This window comes from Lissotriton vulgaris, chromosome 6 (genome assembly GCF_964263255.1).
Source record: "Lissotriton vulgaris chromosome 6, aLisVul1.2, whole genome shotgun sequence".
In the NCBI taxonomy this organism is placed as follows: domain Eukaryota; kingdom Metazoa; phylum Chordata; class Amphibia; order Caudata; family Salamandridae; genus Lissotriton; species Lissotriton vulgaris.
In genome coordinates this window covers 1,475,788,799-1,475,804,188 of record NC_141694.1, presented here as the reverse complement: position 1 = coordinate 1,475,804,188, position 15,390 = coordinate 1,475,788,799, and the positions used below count along the sequence as shown (strand labels likewise).

At 43.1% G+C, this 15,390-nt stretch overlaps 1 protein-coding gene across 4 annotated transcripts in view; it reads right to left on the bottom strand.

The window, feature by feature from the left end:
• The window catches only part of VPS54 (VPS54 subunit of GARP complex), a 599,465-nt gene that overhangs the window by 104,851 nt on the left and 479,224 nt on the right, over positions 1–15,390 (bottom strand). For all 4 annotated transcript variants that reach the window (XM_086927614.1, XM_086927616.1, XM_086927615.1 and 1 more), the window contains exons 21-22: positions 9,807–9,887; positions 41–148 (exon numbers count right to left, since the gene is read on the bottom strand). In XM_086927614.1, the coding sequence (XP_086783740.1) occupies positions 41–148; positions 9,807–9,887 (189 nt within the window). The remainder of the gene's footprint in view (positions 1–40; positions 149–9,806; positions 9,888–15,390) is intronic.

Sequence of the window (15,390 nt, the reverse complement as noted above, 5' to 3'; positions counted from 1 at the left end):
AAACAATTTTCAATTTTGTATAGAAATGTATAACTCTCACCTGCGTTTGCTCCTCAGGAAGAAGATCATATATAGCCTCATGCATCTTCGCCATCTGTTTGCAAATATTTCGGAAACAGGCAGAGGGTACTGGGGCTTTCACTTCATACTGTTCATACAAATATAAATAACCCGTCACTTTTTCACGCATTCCTTGATTTTACATTAAAACACTTTTATTTTTAAGTTTCTGACTCTTCTATCAAGATTTTCATGAAACACTGCAGACTAAAGGTTGATTAAAAGGTTACATTATACATATTTTATGCCAATATACTGTAAAGAATGGAATAGGTTTTAAAATCTAGCAAAGGAGGAAAATGTAAAAAATGTCTCTAATGATGAATGAAGTCAACATTTTTTAATAGTCCAAAGCGTTAACAAATGTAAACATACATATTAAGTCCCTTTGGCAGCCAAAATGCGGTCTAATAGTGCTCTATGGACAACAAAGGTTTATAATAATAGGACACAACTTGAGCATGGTCGGGAAAGCACCAATGGCACTGTCTATCAGTGGTTCTTAACCTTTCGCATCTGTAGCCCCCACTGAATTATTTTTGAGAGCCGAGGACCTCAGCCTAAGCAATTTCTACGATTGGATCATCAAAAAATAAGCAAAATAAAGAAAGAAATATACATAAATTATTAAACATTCTCTTTAATTCACAAACAAAACCATGTGAAACAAAAGAAATCTTATGGTGAGGTTTTGGCATTTCAAAGTTGGGTTTTAGTTCGAAAATACAAAGTCATATGCTAGACTGTAGCAGATCACTGTTTACTTTGATCACTCCTAATGCAACCTCTGTTTTTTGTCAGATTATACTAGTGCTCCAGGGGCCAGATGTAGGTGGCCCAGTACCGGTCGGTAACGGCCGAAATTACTGAATTTCGGCCGTTACCAACCGGTATTGGGCATTTGGGATGTAAATTACCAATTCCTTAAAATACCGAATCGGTCAATTACCGAATTTGCAATGTAGGGAGCACTCAAATGAGTGCTTTTCCCATTGTAGGATTCGTTATTGTTGGTGGTAAATAAGGAATACCTTTGAAAATGCAAATCTGTGCATTTTCAACTGTGCCATGTGGCAGACATACATGCACTTAGGGCATGTATGTGTGCCACATCTGCACACAAGCACGATTCAGGGGTGCAAAGGGTGTCAAAGTGACACCCTGGCACCCTTGAATGTTTCCCCCATTTTACTGAATCGGTATTTACCGATTCGGTAATTGCCATTAATTCCTATGGAGGAATGAATTCCTAGAGGCCCATAGAAATGAATGGGAAGACAATCTCAATTTGCGATTCTCAATTAGTGAATCGCAAATCGAGATTGCAATTTCAAGGGTGCCGGGTGTCAAAAGGACATCCTGTTGCACCCCTGAAATCTGCATATGGGTACATCTTGCACACACACATGCCCTAATGGCATGTTTGTATCAAGTTTCAAGTTTATTTATTTATGTTTTGGCTCTCGTCGAGGGCCACATAAAAAGACATACAACAAGTTCAAAACAACTACAAATTCTAACATAATATTCCATAAACATGTGTTATGCAAGTCCATGAATCATCCGTTAACAAAAGTACGACAAAAGGCTGACACAAATTAAGTTAAATAACGTATTAATAAATATCTAAAAATCCTTTAAAAAATTTAAAAATGTAGAAGCAGAACATTTCATTTAAGGGCGAGTATAAAGATTGTAAAAAGATATTTACATTGGATATACCTAAACGGATGCAAATTGGTTTTAGCCATTTAAGGCGCAAAGTGCGGAGTGCAGGGCAAATCAGCAAAACGTGCATACGATCCTGTATACTTGAGTTACAAAGATTGCACATTTTAGATGTTCCATACCATTTAGATAGAAGTACATTTAATGGTAATAGGTCATGACGAAGGAGGAACCACAACCTTCTAATGCCATGGTGTATATTCCATAAAACATAGGCTTGGGCTTTCTTGGCAACATATGAGTTAAGGAGAAGATCACAACCCCCTTTTCCTTGTATTTCATTCTTATCTAATTGAAAGCATAGTTCCCAAGATGCCTGTTTTAACAGGATTTTTAGTTGTGATTGAGAGTGCAGGAACAAAGTACTTTCATCTAGTTTCAGAAGAGTCACCGCTTTTCTAAAATTCTTTACAAGTTGTGAAAACTCTTTAAAGTTGCCTAATAATTCGCTTTTAAGTAGGGCTCTCATCGTCCCCGGTTCTGCTCTGGCGAGAGAGGCCACCCATCGTACCAGAGCACATAATCCCTGCACCAAACTGCTCCTTAGCCCAAACTCAAGTCTGCAAGCTGCCAAAGAGCAATTGGTGTTTAGTGAAGACAAGGATCTTAAGAGTTTCCCTTCAGTTTTATGGCAGAAATCCCAGAGTTTTAACTCAACGAGTTCGATACCATAAAGAAGGGTAGCGGGGATCTTAGCCCTATATACCTCAAGCATACAAGAAAAATGTCTTTTACCGGTCGCTGAGTATAGTGAATTTATGCCTTTACCATGTGCGAGGGCTTTTCGAGAACAATGATCAATATGAGGCCTCTCGCTCAGGTTAGCCGCGATGATTTTTCCCAAAAAGGTGTAAGTTTTGACTACCTCCAGCTTTTGACCGCCAATGTTCCACCCAAAATTTTCCGAACGGCACTTCTTTTTCCCCCCTATGCACATGATTTTACTTTTAGATATATTAATCCTCATAGAGTGGGAAACTGCAAAGGCATGGAGTGCTTGCAACCTATTTGCTAAACCTTTAGGTGTTAAATCCAAAACAAGAATGTCGTCGGCGTACATCAGGCAGGAGATGGAGGCCCCCCCTATCACTGGAGCAATGCCCTCACAGACAGATACGGCTGCAGGTAGGTCCTGCGTATATAGGGAGAACAGCAGAGGCGCCAAGAGGCAGCCCTGTTTCAGGCCGTTTAGAGAAGGGATACGATCGGAAAGACCCCTTTCTCCCCCCTGCAACACCCTACACCAGGTTTCCGTATGTAATGTGCGAACAAGTTCTAACAAGTATGGGGGTACTCCAAGAGATGATAGTTTTCTCCACAGTGTTCTACGATCCACTCTATCGAACGCTGTGGAGAAATCAATGAAGGCTGCATACACAAATCCCCCTCTCACTTGCGTATACTTGTCCGATATCACATGAAGGGTGGTCAAATTATCTAGAGTGCCGTGCTCCCTACGGAATCCCGTTTGTTCGAGTGGTAAAATATTATTCTCATCCACCCAGTCGGAAAGTAGATTTAAAAGACACTTCGCAAAGATCTTACCGACTGAGTCGAGGAGAGCAATCAGACGATAATTACTAGGGATATCCCTTGCGCCCTTCTTAAAGATAGGGACCAAGATACTACCCCTCCAGGATGCTGGTACCTTCTTCGAATCAAAACAGGATTTGAATAGAGGATAAAGTATTTTACTCCAGAGGCAGGGCTCCTGCTTCAGGACCGTCATGGGGAGTTCGTCCGGGCCCATTGCGCCAGACGAACGCATGTTCTTTATGGCCGCAGCTATTGTTTCCTCTGATGGATACTTAATTTCTCCTTCAGAAAATAAATCAGGGAGGCTAGTATCCATTAAAGTACCATACCCCCCATAGAGATCCCAAATATAGGTAGACCAAACATCTTCGGCAATAGGGATTGGGCAAGGAGTTAATCTATTGCCACATCCCTTCCCGATTATGGACCAAAATTCGCGGATCTTGCCATGCGCTACTGCTTCCCTTAGATTGATCCATACTAAATCTTCCTTTTCCTTTTTTAGTTTCGCTTTTAATCTAACTCTCTTTCTTTTTAACCTCAATAGTTCTTTTTGCCGTTCCCCAGATCTACTTAAAAATTGAGCTCGGACTAATTTATTTATTTCTTTGTTCAGTGTGCACAAGGCACTAGGCATGTATACCCGCTTCGGGGGACAGCTAACCTTTTTTACGTCCATGATGATGTTCCGCATGAAGTTTTCAAAACTAGCAATTTCCGAATCATGCCAAGCATTCAGGTCTGCTATGGTTTTACATAGAATAGTATGCACCCCAGAAATTACAGATGGGTTCCAAAAACATCTACCAGAGGATGCATGGAAGGCTGTGTCTTTACTATTAATAGACCATGATGCCGTACTAGGAGGTTTTAGGGAAATAGTCAGGAGTATTATATTGTGATCACTCAATATCGTGGGAACTATCATCAAATCCAAGATACGCGGGAACATGTTATAGTCCGAGATCGCATAATCAATTATAGAGGGCTTACAGTGAGATTTATGCGTAAATTTCGCAGGTACGTCAGAGGGGAATCTCCCATTTAAGATAAGCCCCTCGACTACCGAAAGTTCCTCCAGAAGAATCTTCCCTCTTTTACTAGTTATTATTTTGTCTGGGAAAAGGGATTGTGGAATAAAATGCGCCTCTTCTTTGGCTTTATTTCTAAAAAGGTTCATACTGGAGTTAGATATTTTACAATTTAAATCACCCACAAGTATAACTTCTGGAGAAGGTGATATTTTTTTAATCTGGCCAATATATTGAAAAACCTGCTTCAACACACCATTAAAACACTCTTCCGGAGGGATATAAACATTAATAATTATAACAGACCACTTCTTTGGGAGGGTGGGAAGATTTGCTATAGTTATGGCTTGAAAAAGGTTACTTGGGTCAGTGTACTGAGAGAATTTCCAGTTCAATTTATTTGATAACATGCACGCGATACCCCCCTTAGCATTCCCTTTCTTGGAAGCAACCGCCGGGACCTCCAACACAAAGTAGTCATTTCTAACATCAATTCTATTAATACACCAAGTTTCTTGAATACAAATCACGTTTGCACCCAACGTGAATAGAAACTCTAATTTCTCTGGACTACTGTGTATCCCGGCAGCGTTCCATGAGATAATTTTCAATTGATTGTTAAAGGTGCTGAAACAATTTGGGTTTATCTGTGGATTTGGATGATAAAGCATTATGCAGCCAGTTCCACCGATTGGAATCCTCTATTTGCGAGGAATTCTGAATCAGTGAAGGTGGTTTAACCTGGGAAACCAAACGTTTCCCTTTTGCAACCCAGATCTTTATATCTTTAAATGGTGAAGTAACCCCAATTTGTCTATCATCCTTTTGGGACATCCTATGGGAAGCGTCTTTATATCCAAAATTCACTATCGGTAAGACATCGATACCTATGCATTGGAAACTCTCTGCCTGTTGCAAAACCAAATTTACAATTATTTTAGAATAAAATTTGACCCTTATGCTCGAAACACTGTTTCCCCCTAGCAAAGAGACTAGCTCAATATCGCTTGATTGAATGCGGTGTAACTTATCCATTTCACTAAAGCGTTTGAGTAGCCATGTTCTATTTAGTGGTAAGTCAACATCAAATAGCGGAAGAAAATCCAACACATAAGTGTCCACATAAGATGTAGCCTCTTTTCGCTCAAGAGTGGGAAGTAACGGCTCCCCTGTCCCAACTGTAAAAGTAAAGGGAGAGGCCAGTGGATTAAGTAGCTCAGATTTAACTGGATTAGCACTCCTTAAATCCGATTCAAGGGAAGATTTTAAGCCCAAGCCGTCCTTTTGTGTTAAATCCTCCCTAATCATGGGTGGAGAGTTTCCAGGGGACTCTGAGGCACGATAGGGAGGACTGGCTTCCAAAATCACCCTTGCGGTAGGTGGAATAGGTTCAGTGGCTTTATCTTCCTTATCAGTTAGGACTATAGAGTCTTGAAAAATTATCCGCCTCTGTCTTTTCTTCTTGTACTTACGCACCAGTTTCCTCTTATTTCCTTTATATTTTTTGTGTTTTCCATTTTTTTCCCTTCCTTCTTGATTGACCTCGGAAATGGCTTTTTTATTTTCCGAGCAGAAGATTGGAAAGAGTTCTTGTGGTACTTGACAGTCAGGGCTAGGCATAATTTCTTCCGCTATCCCCAGATCCGCCTTCATGATACAATTGGGTGCAGCAGTTACAGACGAACCTTTAGCAATATTATCGTGTAGTGCAACTAGCACTGGTTCAGGGAACTTTATCTTGGAGTTTTCTGTACACACCTCGGCTTCCCCCTTATTTAGTTTAGTACCATGCGAGAAGAGGGGGGTATTCCTCATTTCCGGTGCTTTTTGTAATAGGTTTTCTAAGATTTGTGTAACAGAGTCCAAAATACAGTCCGAGCTGCCTACAAATTTTCCCAATAGGAACAATATAGAGGCTAACAGATGTTCCAGTGCAATCAGGGATTCCGATAAAGGTTTGTCTCCTGCCCCGACAGTAGGACAACTGCCGGATAAATTAAGAATTGGACTCCTGGAAGAACTTAATAAGTCAGACATACATTGCCTATTCACAGAGGGCGTACTACTATAGAGTAGCAGCCCGGATGGTGTCGCCCCTCCTAAAGGATTATTAGTTTCCGGAGCAGCCGGGCTGATCGGCTTCACATAGCGGCCACAGAGTTCCAGGTCAATAGAAAGCAGGGGGGAGGCTTGACCATCCATGCTGTTCAAGGGTGACTCCAAAAGTGGAATGGAGTTATTGACTAAAGAATCATTAAGTGAGAGTGCAGGAAGATTATTAGCCCCGCCCTCCTCAGAATGCACAATACAGGGGGTGTCAATGAATGTCACTTGCGGTGGCTCAGAAGGCGCAAGAAGAGTGTTGGTATCTACAGTGTGAGTATCGTTCTCTTGAATGTCTGGGGCTGTAATATCTTTTTCAACAGCCATTGAGGGTTTTTCCACCGGTTTTTCCCAAAGTTCAAAGAGCTGACATTGGCCCTTTAGCAGCTGGTTATTCACAGACTTGTTTCGCAAGGGATTTGATTTTGTTTTAGCGCAAGTTCTTCCTCCCACCATTCTCCCAGAGCGAAGTTTTTTTGTCATCTTTTACTGCAAGCTTCCCACACTCCGGCGTTGCGAAGTAATGGTATTACAATAGAAGAATACGTAAAAGTTATTAAAACACGATGATAAAATGTAAAATTAAATCAGTGCAGTCAGCGTTCAGGTACTATGGATGACGGAAAGGTGCAGTCCCTCTCCACTGAAGTGTTTACTTCATCCGGACCGAATAGGATAACATATGGAGGATTAAAAATAAAAATAGCGGGGCCCAGCCCAGCCTACCTCGGCCACTGAGGGCCACAGAGGGCCCGCCCTTTGCCCGGGCTTCGCCCGGCTCGCTCCGCGCTCGCTCACGCGAGGCTGGCGTCACACTGCCTTTGTAGCGCCTCCAGGCGCCTCGCTGACGATCTCCTCGTTGCGCCGCCGCTGGGGGTGGCGGGAAAGCGAGTCCTCCGCACAGCGACCGCAAGGATGGCAAAAGCGGCAGCGGGAGGACTCGAAGGGCTCAGCAGCACGTCTGAGCACAGGGGCAGGACAGCACAGCCACGGGCGAAATCCTGTAAGTCTTTAGAGCGACACACGCTCAGCCGGCGTCACACTGCCTTTGTAGCGCCTCCAGGCGCCTCGCTGACGATCTCCTCGTTGCGCCGCCGCTGGGGGTGGCGGGAAAGCGAGTCCTCCGCACAGCGACCGCAAGGATGGCAAAAGCGGCAGCGGGAGGACTCGAAGGGCTCAGCAGCACGTCTGAGCACAGGGGCAGGACAGCACAGCCACGGGCGAAATCCTGTAAGTCTTTAGAGCGACACACGCTCAGCCGGCGTCACACTGCCTTTGTAGCGCCTCCAGGCGCCTCGCTGACGATCTCCTCGTTGCGCCGCCGCTGGGGGTGGCGGGAAAGCGAGTCCTCCGCACAGCGACCGCAAGGATGGCAAAAGCGGCAGCGGGAGGACTCGAAGGGCTCAGCAGCACGTCTGAGCACAGGGGCAGGACAGCACAGCCACGGGCGAAATCCTGTAAGTCTTTAGAGCGACACACGCTCAGCCGGCGTCACACTGCCTTTGTAGCGCCTCCAGGCGCCTCGCTGACGATCTCCTCGTTGCGCCGCCGCTGGGGGTGGCGGGAAAGAGAGTCCTCCGCACAGCGACCGCAAGGATGGCAAAAGCGGCAGCGGGAGGACTCGAAGGGCTCAGCAGCACGTCTGAGCACAGGGGCAGGACAGCACAGCCACGGGCGAAATCCTGTAAGTCTTTAGAGCGACACCATGTTTGTATGTAAAATAGAACTTTGAAAAATGCACTTTAGCGCATTTTTCAACTTTTTCGCAAATTACCATGAAGTTCAACTTCTTTTTAATGGTACAATTTTACGCCACATGCTGGCGAAAGAGTTTTTTTGTGTGTGCTGTTAGGGTGAGCTTTGATGGGGTCATGGTGGCGACTGCCACTGGAATTAGATGCTTCATATTTTGCTGTGTGGATTGTTGGGAACTTCCCTGATGTTTGTTAAATAATCTGAGGACAGTTGTCATCTGGAAGGCACTGTAAAGTGTTCAGCCACTGCTCTGTACTCAATGAGAAAGTAGTGTAATGCTTTTAGAGTTTGTTTAATGCAAATTCGGAGAAGTATGGCTCAATGGTTAGAGCGGCAGACCCTGATGCAGAAGTCTGGCCCGGGACCAGGGTTCAATTTCCGCCTCGGCGGGTCTTGAGCTCAATTTCCTCGGACCTGTTAATTCTCGCCTCGGTGCCTATTCTAATCATGGATCCCACTCTGCAACTTTGGGCAATAGCTTGCTTAATCTCCACAACGGCCCCAACAACGCTAGGATGCCTGGCTTCACCTTGGGGGTGCCCAGGAGTGGGCACTTCACAAGGAAAGGCCAGGAAGGGTTCCTCAGCGGTATTCGTACAAGCGCCAAGATGCCTCCGGGTAGTCGTGCGCTATACAAGTACCTCTACATTTACATTTACATTTACATTTGTGTTGACACAATCTTGCCATCTGCTTATGCAGCTAAGTATTCCTCAGCTCCCCTCCCAAGACCTATGTATGTCATGTGCAGTAGATCAAACGTGAAATATTTAAGACTGCAATTAGATGTGCATTGGTAGGCCAGCAGTACAGTTAATTAATATTCAGCTAAGTATGCCCATTTGTGTTAGCTCAAACAAGACAAGCCACTAAAATGCACAATCTATGGTTCGAGGACCATATCATCACACGTCCCACCCTAATGATGCACATGACATCACAGTGACAAAACATGTCATAATTGATGAGGTGACTGCTTGTCAGGTTTGTGTTAACAGTTTTCTTCAAGTGTTGGTTCAAGGCTTTTCTTTCGTGCTTTCTCTCCTTTCTATTTTTTTTAAATGTTAATATTATTGAAGTTTGAGCAATTTTCAGAACTATTATTCCCCGTAGGTTTTAAAAGGAAGACCAAAGTATCTGGGCCAAGGAAGTAGAAGTGATCTTCAGCCAGTCACAAGAAGCTGAATGAAGATTCTCTGTGTCGGTGTTTACCAGAGAAAGTGGAAGGCTGAGAATGGTCTGACCAGAGTATTTGGCTGTGTGCTGCAAAATCTGATGTAGCAGGATATACTATATTTTCCCCATCTGAATGCAATTTCATAAATGTGATGCACTATAAAGAAGTGAAACAAGACCCTAAGTGAACACAAAAAGCTCCACATACAGTTTTGCATTTAAAAATAAAAAAAACTCTCAGCACCAGGTATCAAAAATCTACATTTCTGAAATCGAAATCACAAAACTTGCATGACTGTAATCACAAAAGAATCCTCTACATATGACAACAAAGTATAAGAAATAGAGAGTTTACGGTTAAATAATTTATATTATGAAGTGTATATAAAACCAATAATCAACATGCATAAATATTACCTTTGACAAGAGTTTGTCAAATAAGCCATCCATTATAGCAACTAGTTTGGCTGAAATTTCTGCTACATGGTCATGATAGTCCTACGGAGAAGACAAGCTGGAATTAAAATACTTTTTATTTTTTATTTTAAATTTTTCTTATTGATAACACAGGCAATTGAAAATTACACAAATGAGTCATTTGGATTGGTGACGTTACAACGCAGGCTATTACAACGCCTGCTCTTACAACGCGGTTTTTACATTGCATACCACTACAACGCATAGTGCTTTTAAGCGCTGGATAGTGAATTATTTAATTTACTATTCCAACTCCAGTCCCCGTGGATAGTAGGGAAGGTGTTGGATAGTAAATTAAATATATTCCCTATCCTACAGCGCCCCCCCAGCGCAATGCGTTGTAATGGTTTGCGTTGTAATGGTTGCGTTGTAATGGTAGTGCGTTGTAATGAATGCGTTGTAAGTGATGTTTCCCAGTCATTTAGCTAATTATAAGTGTAACAGAAACATAAAAATCAGGAAATACAAAGGAGAAAAGAAAAGGAAAAAAAAGAAACATTCCATATCCGTAAAAGAAAAGGATCAGTAGTGCAAAACAAAATAGCAATAAAGAAAAAAAAATAAGAAAAAGCAAGCAAAACAAAATGCAAAAGGCACAATTCCTTAGTAATTAGCATAAACATGAAATCTATCCTGGAAAAAGAGTTCCCCAAATTGTATCTATTTTCTTTAGTGATCGATCCCCTCTTTTTTTGGCCAAAGCAAATTCCAAATCATATATTTCATTCACCAGAAACCACCACTCAGCCACGTGGGGGGGTTTATCTGATATCCATACCCTTGCAATAATCAATCTAGCACATGATAGCAAAATAAAAAGCAAATCTTTAAATGGTGCGGTAGTTGGTTGCAGTCCTAACAGTATCATCTCTGCTGATAATGGGACAGAGATCAGTTGTTTCTGCTTCATAATATCTTCTAAATTTGCCCACAAAATAACCTAGTTTTATTTATTTTTTGCTCACGTTTTTTTAAAACTACTTTGGGGCTACTAATTTATTTTTGTAACATTGACTACAGTTTGGTGCACTATTAAAGAAGTTGGCAATGCCAGAAAATGATTTAGATATGGAAGGTCAATGTACTCCACTCATTTTGTTCATAATACAATTAAGACAATGGTGAGACTAGAAGCCAATAAGAGTTATTTATCATTAGTAACTGTGTTCCTTTTCTAAATCAGGCAAGTTAAGAAGAGCAATTATGCACTGCATGCAGTTCTACCCCAAGGCCAAACACAGCCCCACTTTCCACATAAGTATTAAAATCGATAGGATAGATACTAACAAAGAAATTCAGAAAGACATGTTGAATTGGCCTAAGAATTCACACAAATGGCCACCAAATTAACAGGATAATTAATGTTTTATGGATAGAATAAGAACTGGCCCCAGATAATATTAAGGATAATTTGAACTGATCTCAAAAGTCCTATGTGCAATCTACCTAAAGAACAAGTTACTTACCTTCAGTAAAGCGATTTCTGGTAAATACTTTAACCGCAGATTCCTCATCTTAGACAGAGGTCTTCAAACTGTGGGGCCCGCCATCCTGGGGGGAGCATGGATGGGTTCCCAGGGGGGCGCAAACACGTCTGCAATTACATGCAAATGAATATAGCCTGGAAGTGCAGCGATGTTTACTCGGAGTGCTGTGGGGCGGAGTTAGTGAGTTTGCTGGCACGGTCAAAGAGGTTGCTTTAAAGACAAGCATTTGCAATGCAATAAGCTCTCACATTTGCGAGATTTAGAGCTATTGGCATTGTAAAGGACAATGCCTTTTATTTATGGGTTTAAAAAACCTGAAATAATAAAAGGCATTTTTATTTACAATACCAATAGGTCAAAGTTTTGAAAATGCGAGAACTATTGCATTGCAAATGCCTGTTTAAGAATGGGCTGGATGTGCGTTTTTATAGCGGCCCGTACCATATGTGCCAAAACGTGTTTCGTTCAATAAATGCGCTATGCCAGAAAAGAGTAAGCATACACCTTTGAGCTCTTTTATCCCAAATGTCTTTGGGGGCCTATTGAGCTAGTTTAAACTACCACTCCTCCCACTGATGCCACAGAGTGTACATGGCTCTGCATGCCTAACTCCATCCACGGACCACACTTTTGTGATCATAGGTTTTGCTGCTGTTACTGCGATGTATTTTGGGGTGGAAGGGAAGGCTTCCTACATCCATTAGGGCAAAAAGCAAATAACGTTAACACACCACTCTAACTTCTGTGTTTTTGACCATTGAGATGGACATGGTTTTAATATGGCTGGAATTGTGGTAAAAAGCAATTGAAATGCTCCTTGTACTCGTGTTTTCTTGGGCTCGAAAGGAGTAAAAGATACCTCTGTTTTCCACAAGAAAAAAACCTGAAAAACGTGGGTAAGTGATTGTTTATTTGACAGGTTCAGTGATAACGAGCTGACAATGGTTTACAATCCCTCTGGTTTTCGAAGGGTGCATGCCCTGACGCTCCATTATCTGGAGAGCTGGTAGCCTCACATGAAGGAGGCAAACACTCTGCAAGGGGTGCCAACATACACATGCATGTGATAAACGTGTTGATTCTGAGTGCCAGGCAAGTGTTTGCACAGGCAGTAAATACAAGCATTTGCAATGCAATAAGTCTAGCTTTTGAGAAAGTTTAAGCCTTTTATTTAGGTTTTAAAAAGCAAAACATAAATTAAAGGCATTTTCATTTACAATGTCAATAGCTCAAACTCGCGTAAATGCGAGACCTATTGCATTGCAAATGCTTGTTTCGTGACGTGGCTGCTCCTCACACAACAAGCACACAGATTTCTGAGTGCAACTTTAAGTAAGTGGAGAGGCCCGGAACCGATCACACGCGACCCCCCCCCCCCCCCCCCCCCCCGCTGTGCTCAAAGGCAGTGAAATCGCCCATGCAAACAATGGGTAATTATCCTGGCTACTTGGAATGCATGGGGCGCTGAATATAAGGAAAGCCCGTCGTGCCTGCAGCAGGGCAAAACCCATTAAAGAAAATAGTGGTTACAGACCAAATAAAACAAACTGTGTCCCAACATCCCAACAGAAGTAAACGGGCCAGTCGCCATGGGAGCTTTCAAATGAAGAGCGCCGGAGGACGCGCCGGAGACAAGCCAGAGAGAAGCCCGTCTGTGCCCGTCCGGGCCTGGACGGGGCCAGGGACAGAGGACAATGGCTGTCCCAACTACCATCACGAGAACCTCTGATACTGGCCATCTAACATACTCATCACAGGTACTATGGGATCGACGTCCCAGTATAGGTTCCACATGTGATGTTACTTTTCATTCTAATCTTGAAGGCCCTTTTACATGCTCTGACTGTTATACACATTTTGGCCTCGAGGCAGTGGATAACATTCCTTTGCGAGTTCCAATCAAACCGCTATGCTCCATACATAAAACCGGCCCAGTAAAAACTACCAAGGATCCCACCCCCATAGGAAGTAAACATCTACTATGTAATGTGCGCTCATTACCAAAGCATGCATCACAGGTGTGGGACCTGATCTCTACAGAGAAGCCTGATCTCTGTTTTTTAACAGAGACCTGGCTCAAGCCTCATTCAATCTCTGCTATCACTCTGGCCATTCCGATGGGCTATAAGGTCTCTAGACTGGACCGTCCATAAAAAATAGGTGGTGGAATAGCCATTGTTTATAGGGAGGAACTAATTGTTACAATATTGGAGGAAATCAGCACCCCTCTGATGGAACTAATGATTTTCAAACTTAGCTCCGCCTCTGGGGAGAATAGAAGGGGTGCGGTTTTATATCGACCCCCAGGTTCAAGCGTGGATTTCTCGATCTCACTTATGGAGGTTCTTGCGCCGTTTATTCTAAATGACCAGAACTTCTTATTAGTGGGAGACTTCAACTTCCACAGTGAATTAGAGACATGCTTGGAGGCCAGAACACTTATTATGGACATGGAACACATAGGTCTTAAAAAGAGGAACCAGGGACCCACACATGAGGCAGGTCACACGTTGGATCTGGTGTTCTCCAACTCATCTTTATATATGTGCACACCCTCCACTCAAGTAGAATGGACAGATCATTTTATTTTACAATTCTACACCAAACCCATGGGTAAATCAAATGTTACGACCACCTTAGCGACCAAGAGAAGACCTTGGCACAAACTAACACAGGACACTTTCCGAGAAACTTATCAAGCCCCTATGATTAATGGGCATGAGGGCATGATGTCAAATGAGCTCAATCGGTTTGTAAATGCTGTCAATAAAGCAATTGATAGCATTATACCGCTGAAAGTGTATAAACCCCGTCAAGCAGCCAGACAAGAAGTCTGGTACTCTGAAGACCTGAGACATATGAAACAAAAGTCCAGAAAGCTGGAAAAAGTGTGGGGACAATCCCGGAGTCAGGAGGATAAACAATGCTACTTAACATCCCTTAGATCTTATCATAAAGCCATAAGGATGGCCCGTAAAAGTCACATTGTTATGCAACTTGCAGAGGCTGGGAAGGACTCTAAAGTTCTTTTTCAAATCCTGCAAACTTTCACCAAGGCTGTAGCATGCGAGACGATGGAGGTTGCTTCACAAGAATTATGTGATGGGATCTCACACTTTTTTATGAACAAAATCGATTCCATTTATGCAAAGATACTGGCCGCTAAATCGACTAAAGTAGCCGATCCTAATACCCCCTCTCACAATAGTCCGCAGCGGGACACACAGGCCAATCAATTAAAAAACTTTCCCCTTATTTCCTTAGAGGAAGTCATCGCCCTTACAAAAATGATTAAGAGCGGTAGTCCGCAGGACACTGTTCCCGCCCGTATCATGCCCATGTTAGCTGAAACTCTTGGTCCTGGTATCCAGAAACTAATTAATCTATCGTTAAGCACGGGAGAAGTTCCGAGAGATTGGAAACGGGCTCTGGTAAGACCGCTAAGGAAAAATACCACCATTCCTTGGACGGATCTTGCCAACCTACGTCCCATCTCTCTTCTCCCTTTTATGGGCAAAATGATAGAGAAATATGTTAACAGACATCTGTCCAGGTTCATTGAGGATACACATGGCCTTGACCCCTCTCAATCGGGCTTCAGGCCAAGCCATAGCACCGAGACCACCTTGCTGTCAGTCGCAGACGATCTACATATGTACCAGGATGGGGGCTACTCCGTCATCCTGGTACTATTGGATCTGTCCGCGGCGTTTGACACCGTGTCACATGACATCATGACTACCAGACTTGTGAACATCGGTCTGGAAGGTGGAGCTCTGGCATGGTTAAGGAGTTTTCTGACTGACCGCACCCAGACAGTCATCCTGGGTCCCCACCCGTCAGAGGAGTTGGAGATCTCAAAGGGGGTGCCACAGGGTTCTTGTTTAAGCCCGACCCTATTTAATATCTATGTGGCTCCCCTGGCAAACATCATGAGATCTCATGGGTTCATCCCTATGTCATACGCGGATGACACCCAACTCCTCTTTCCGTTTAAACATCTTACAGAGACAGTCAGGAACTCTTTCTCCTCGGGG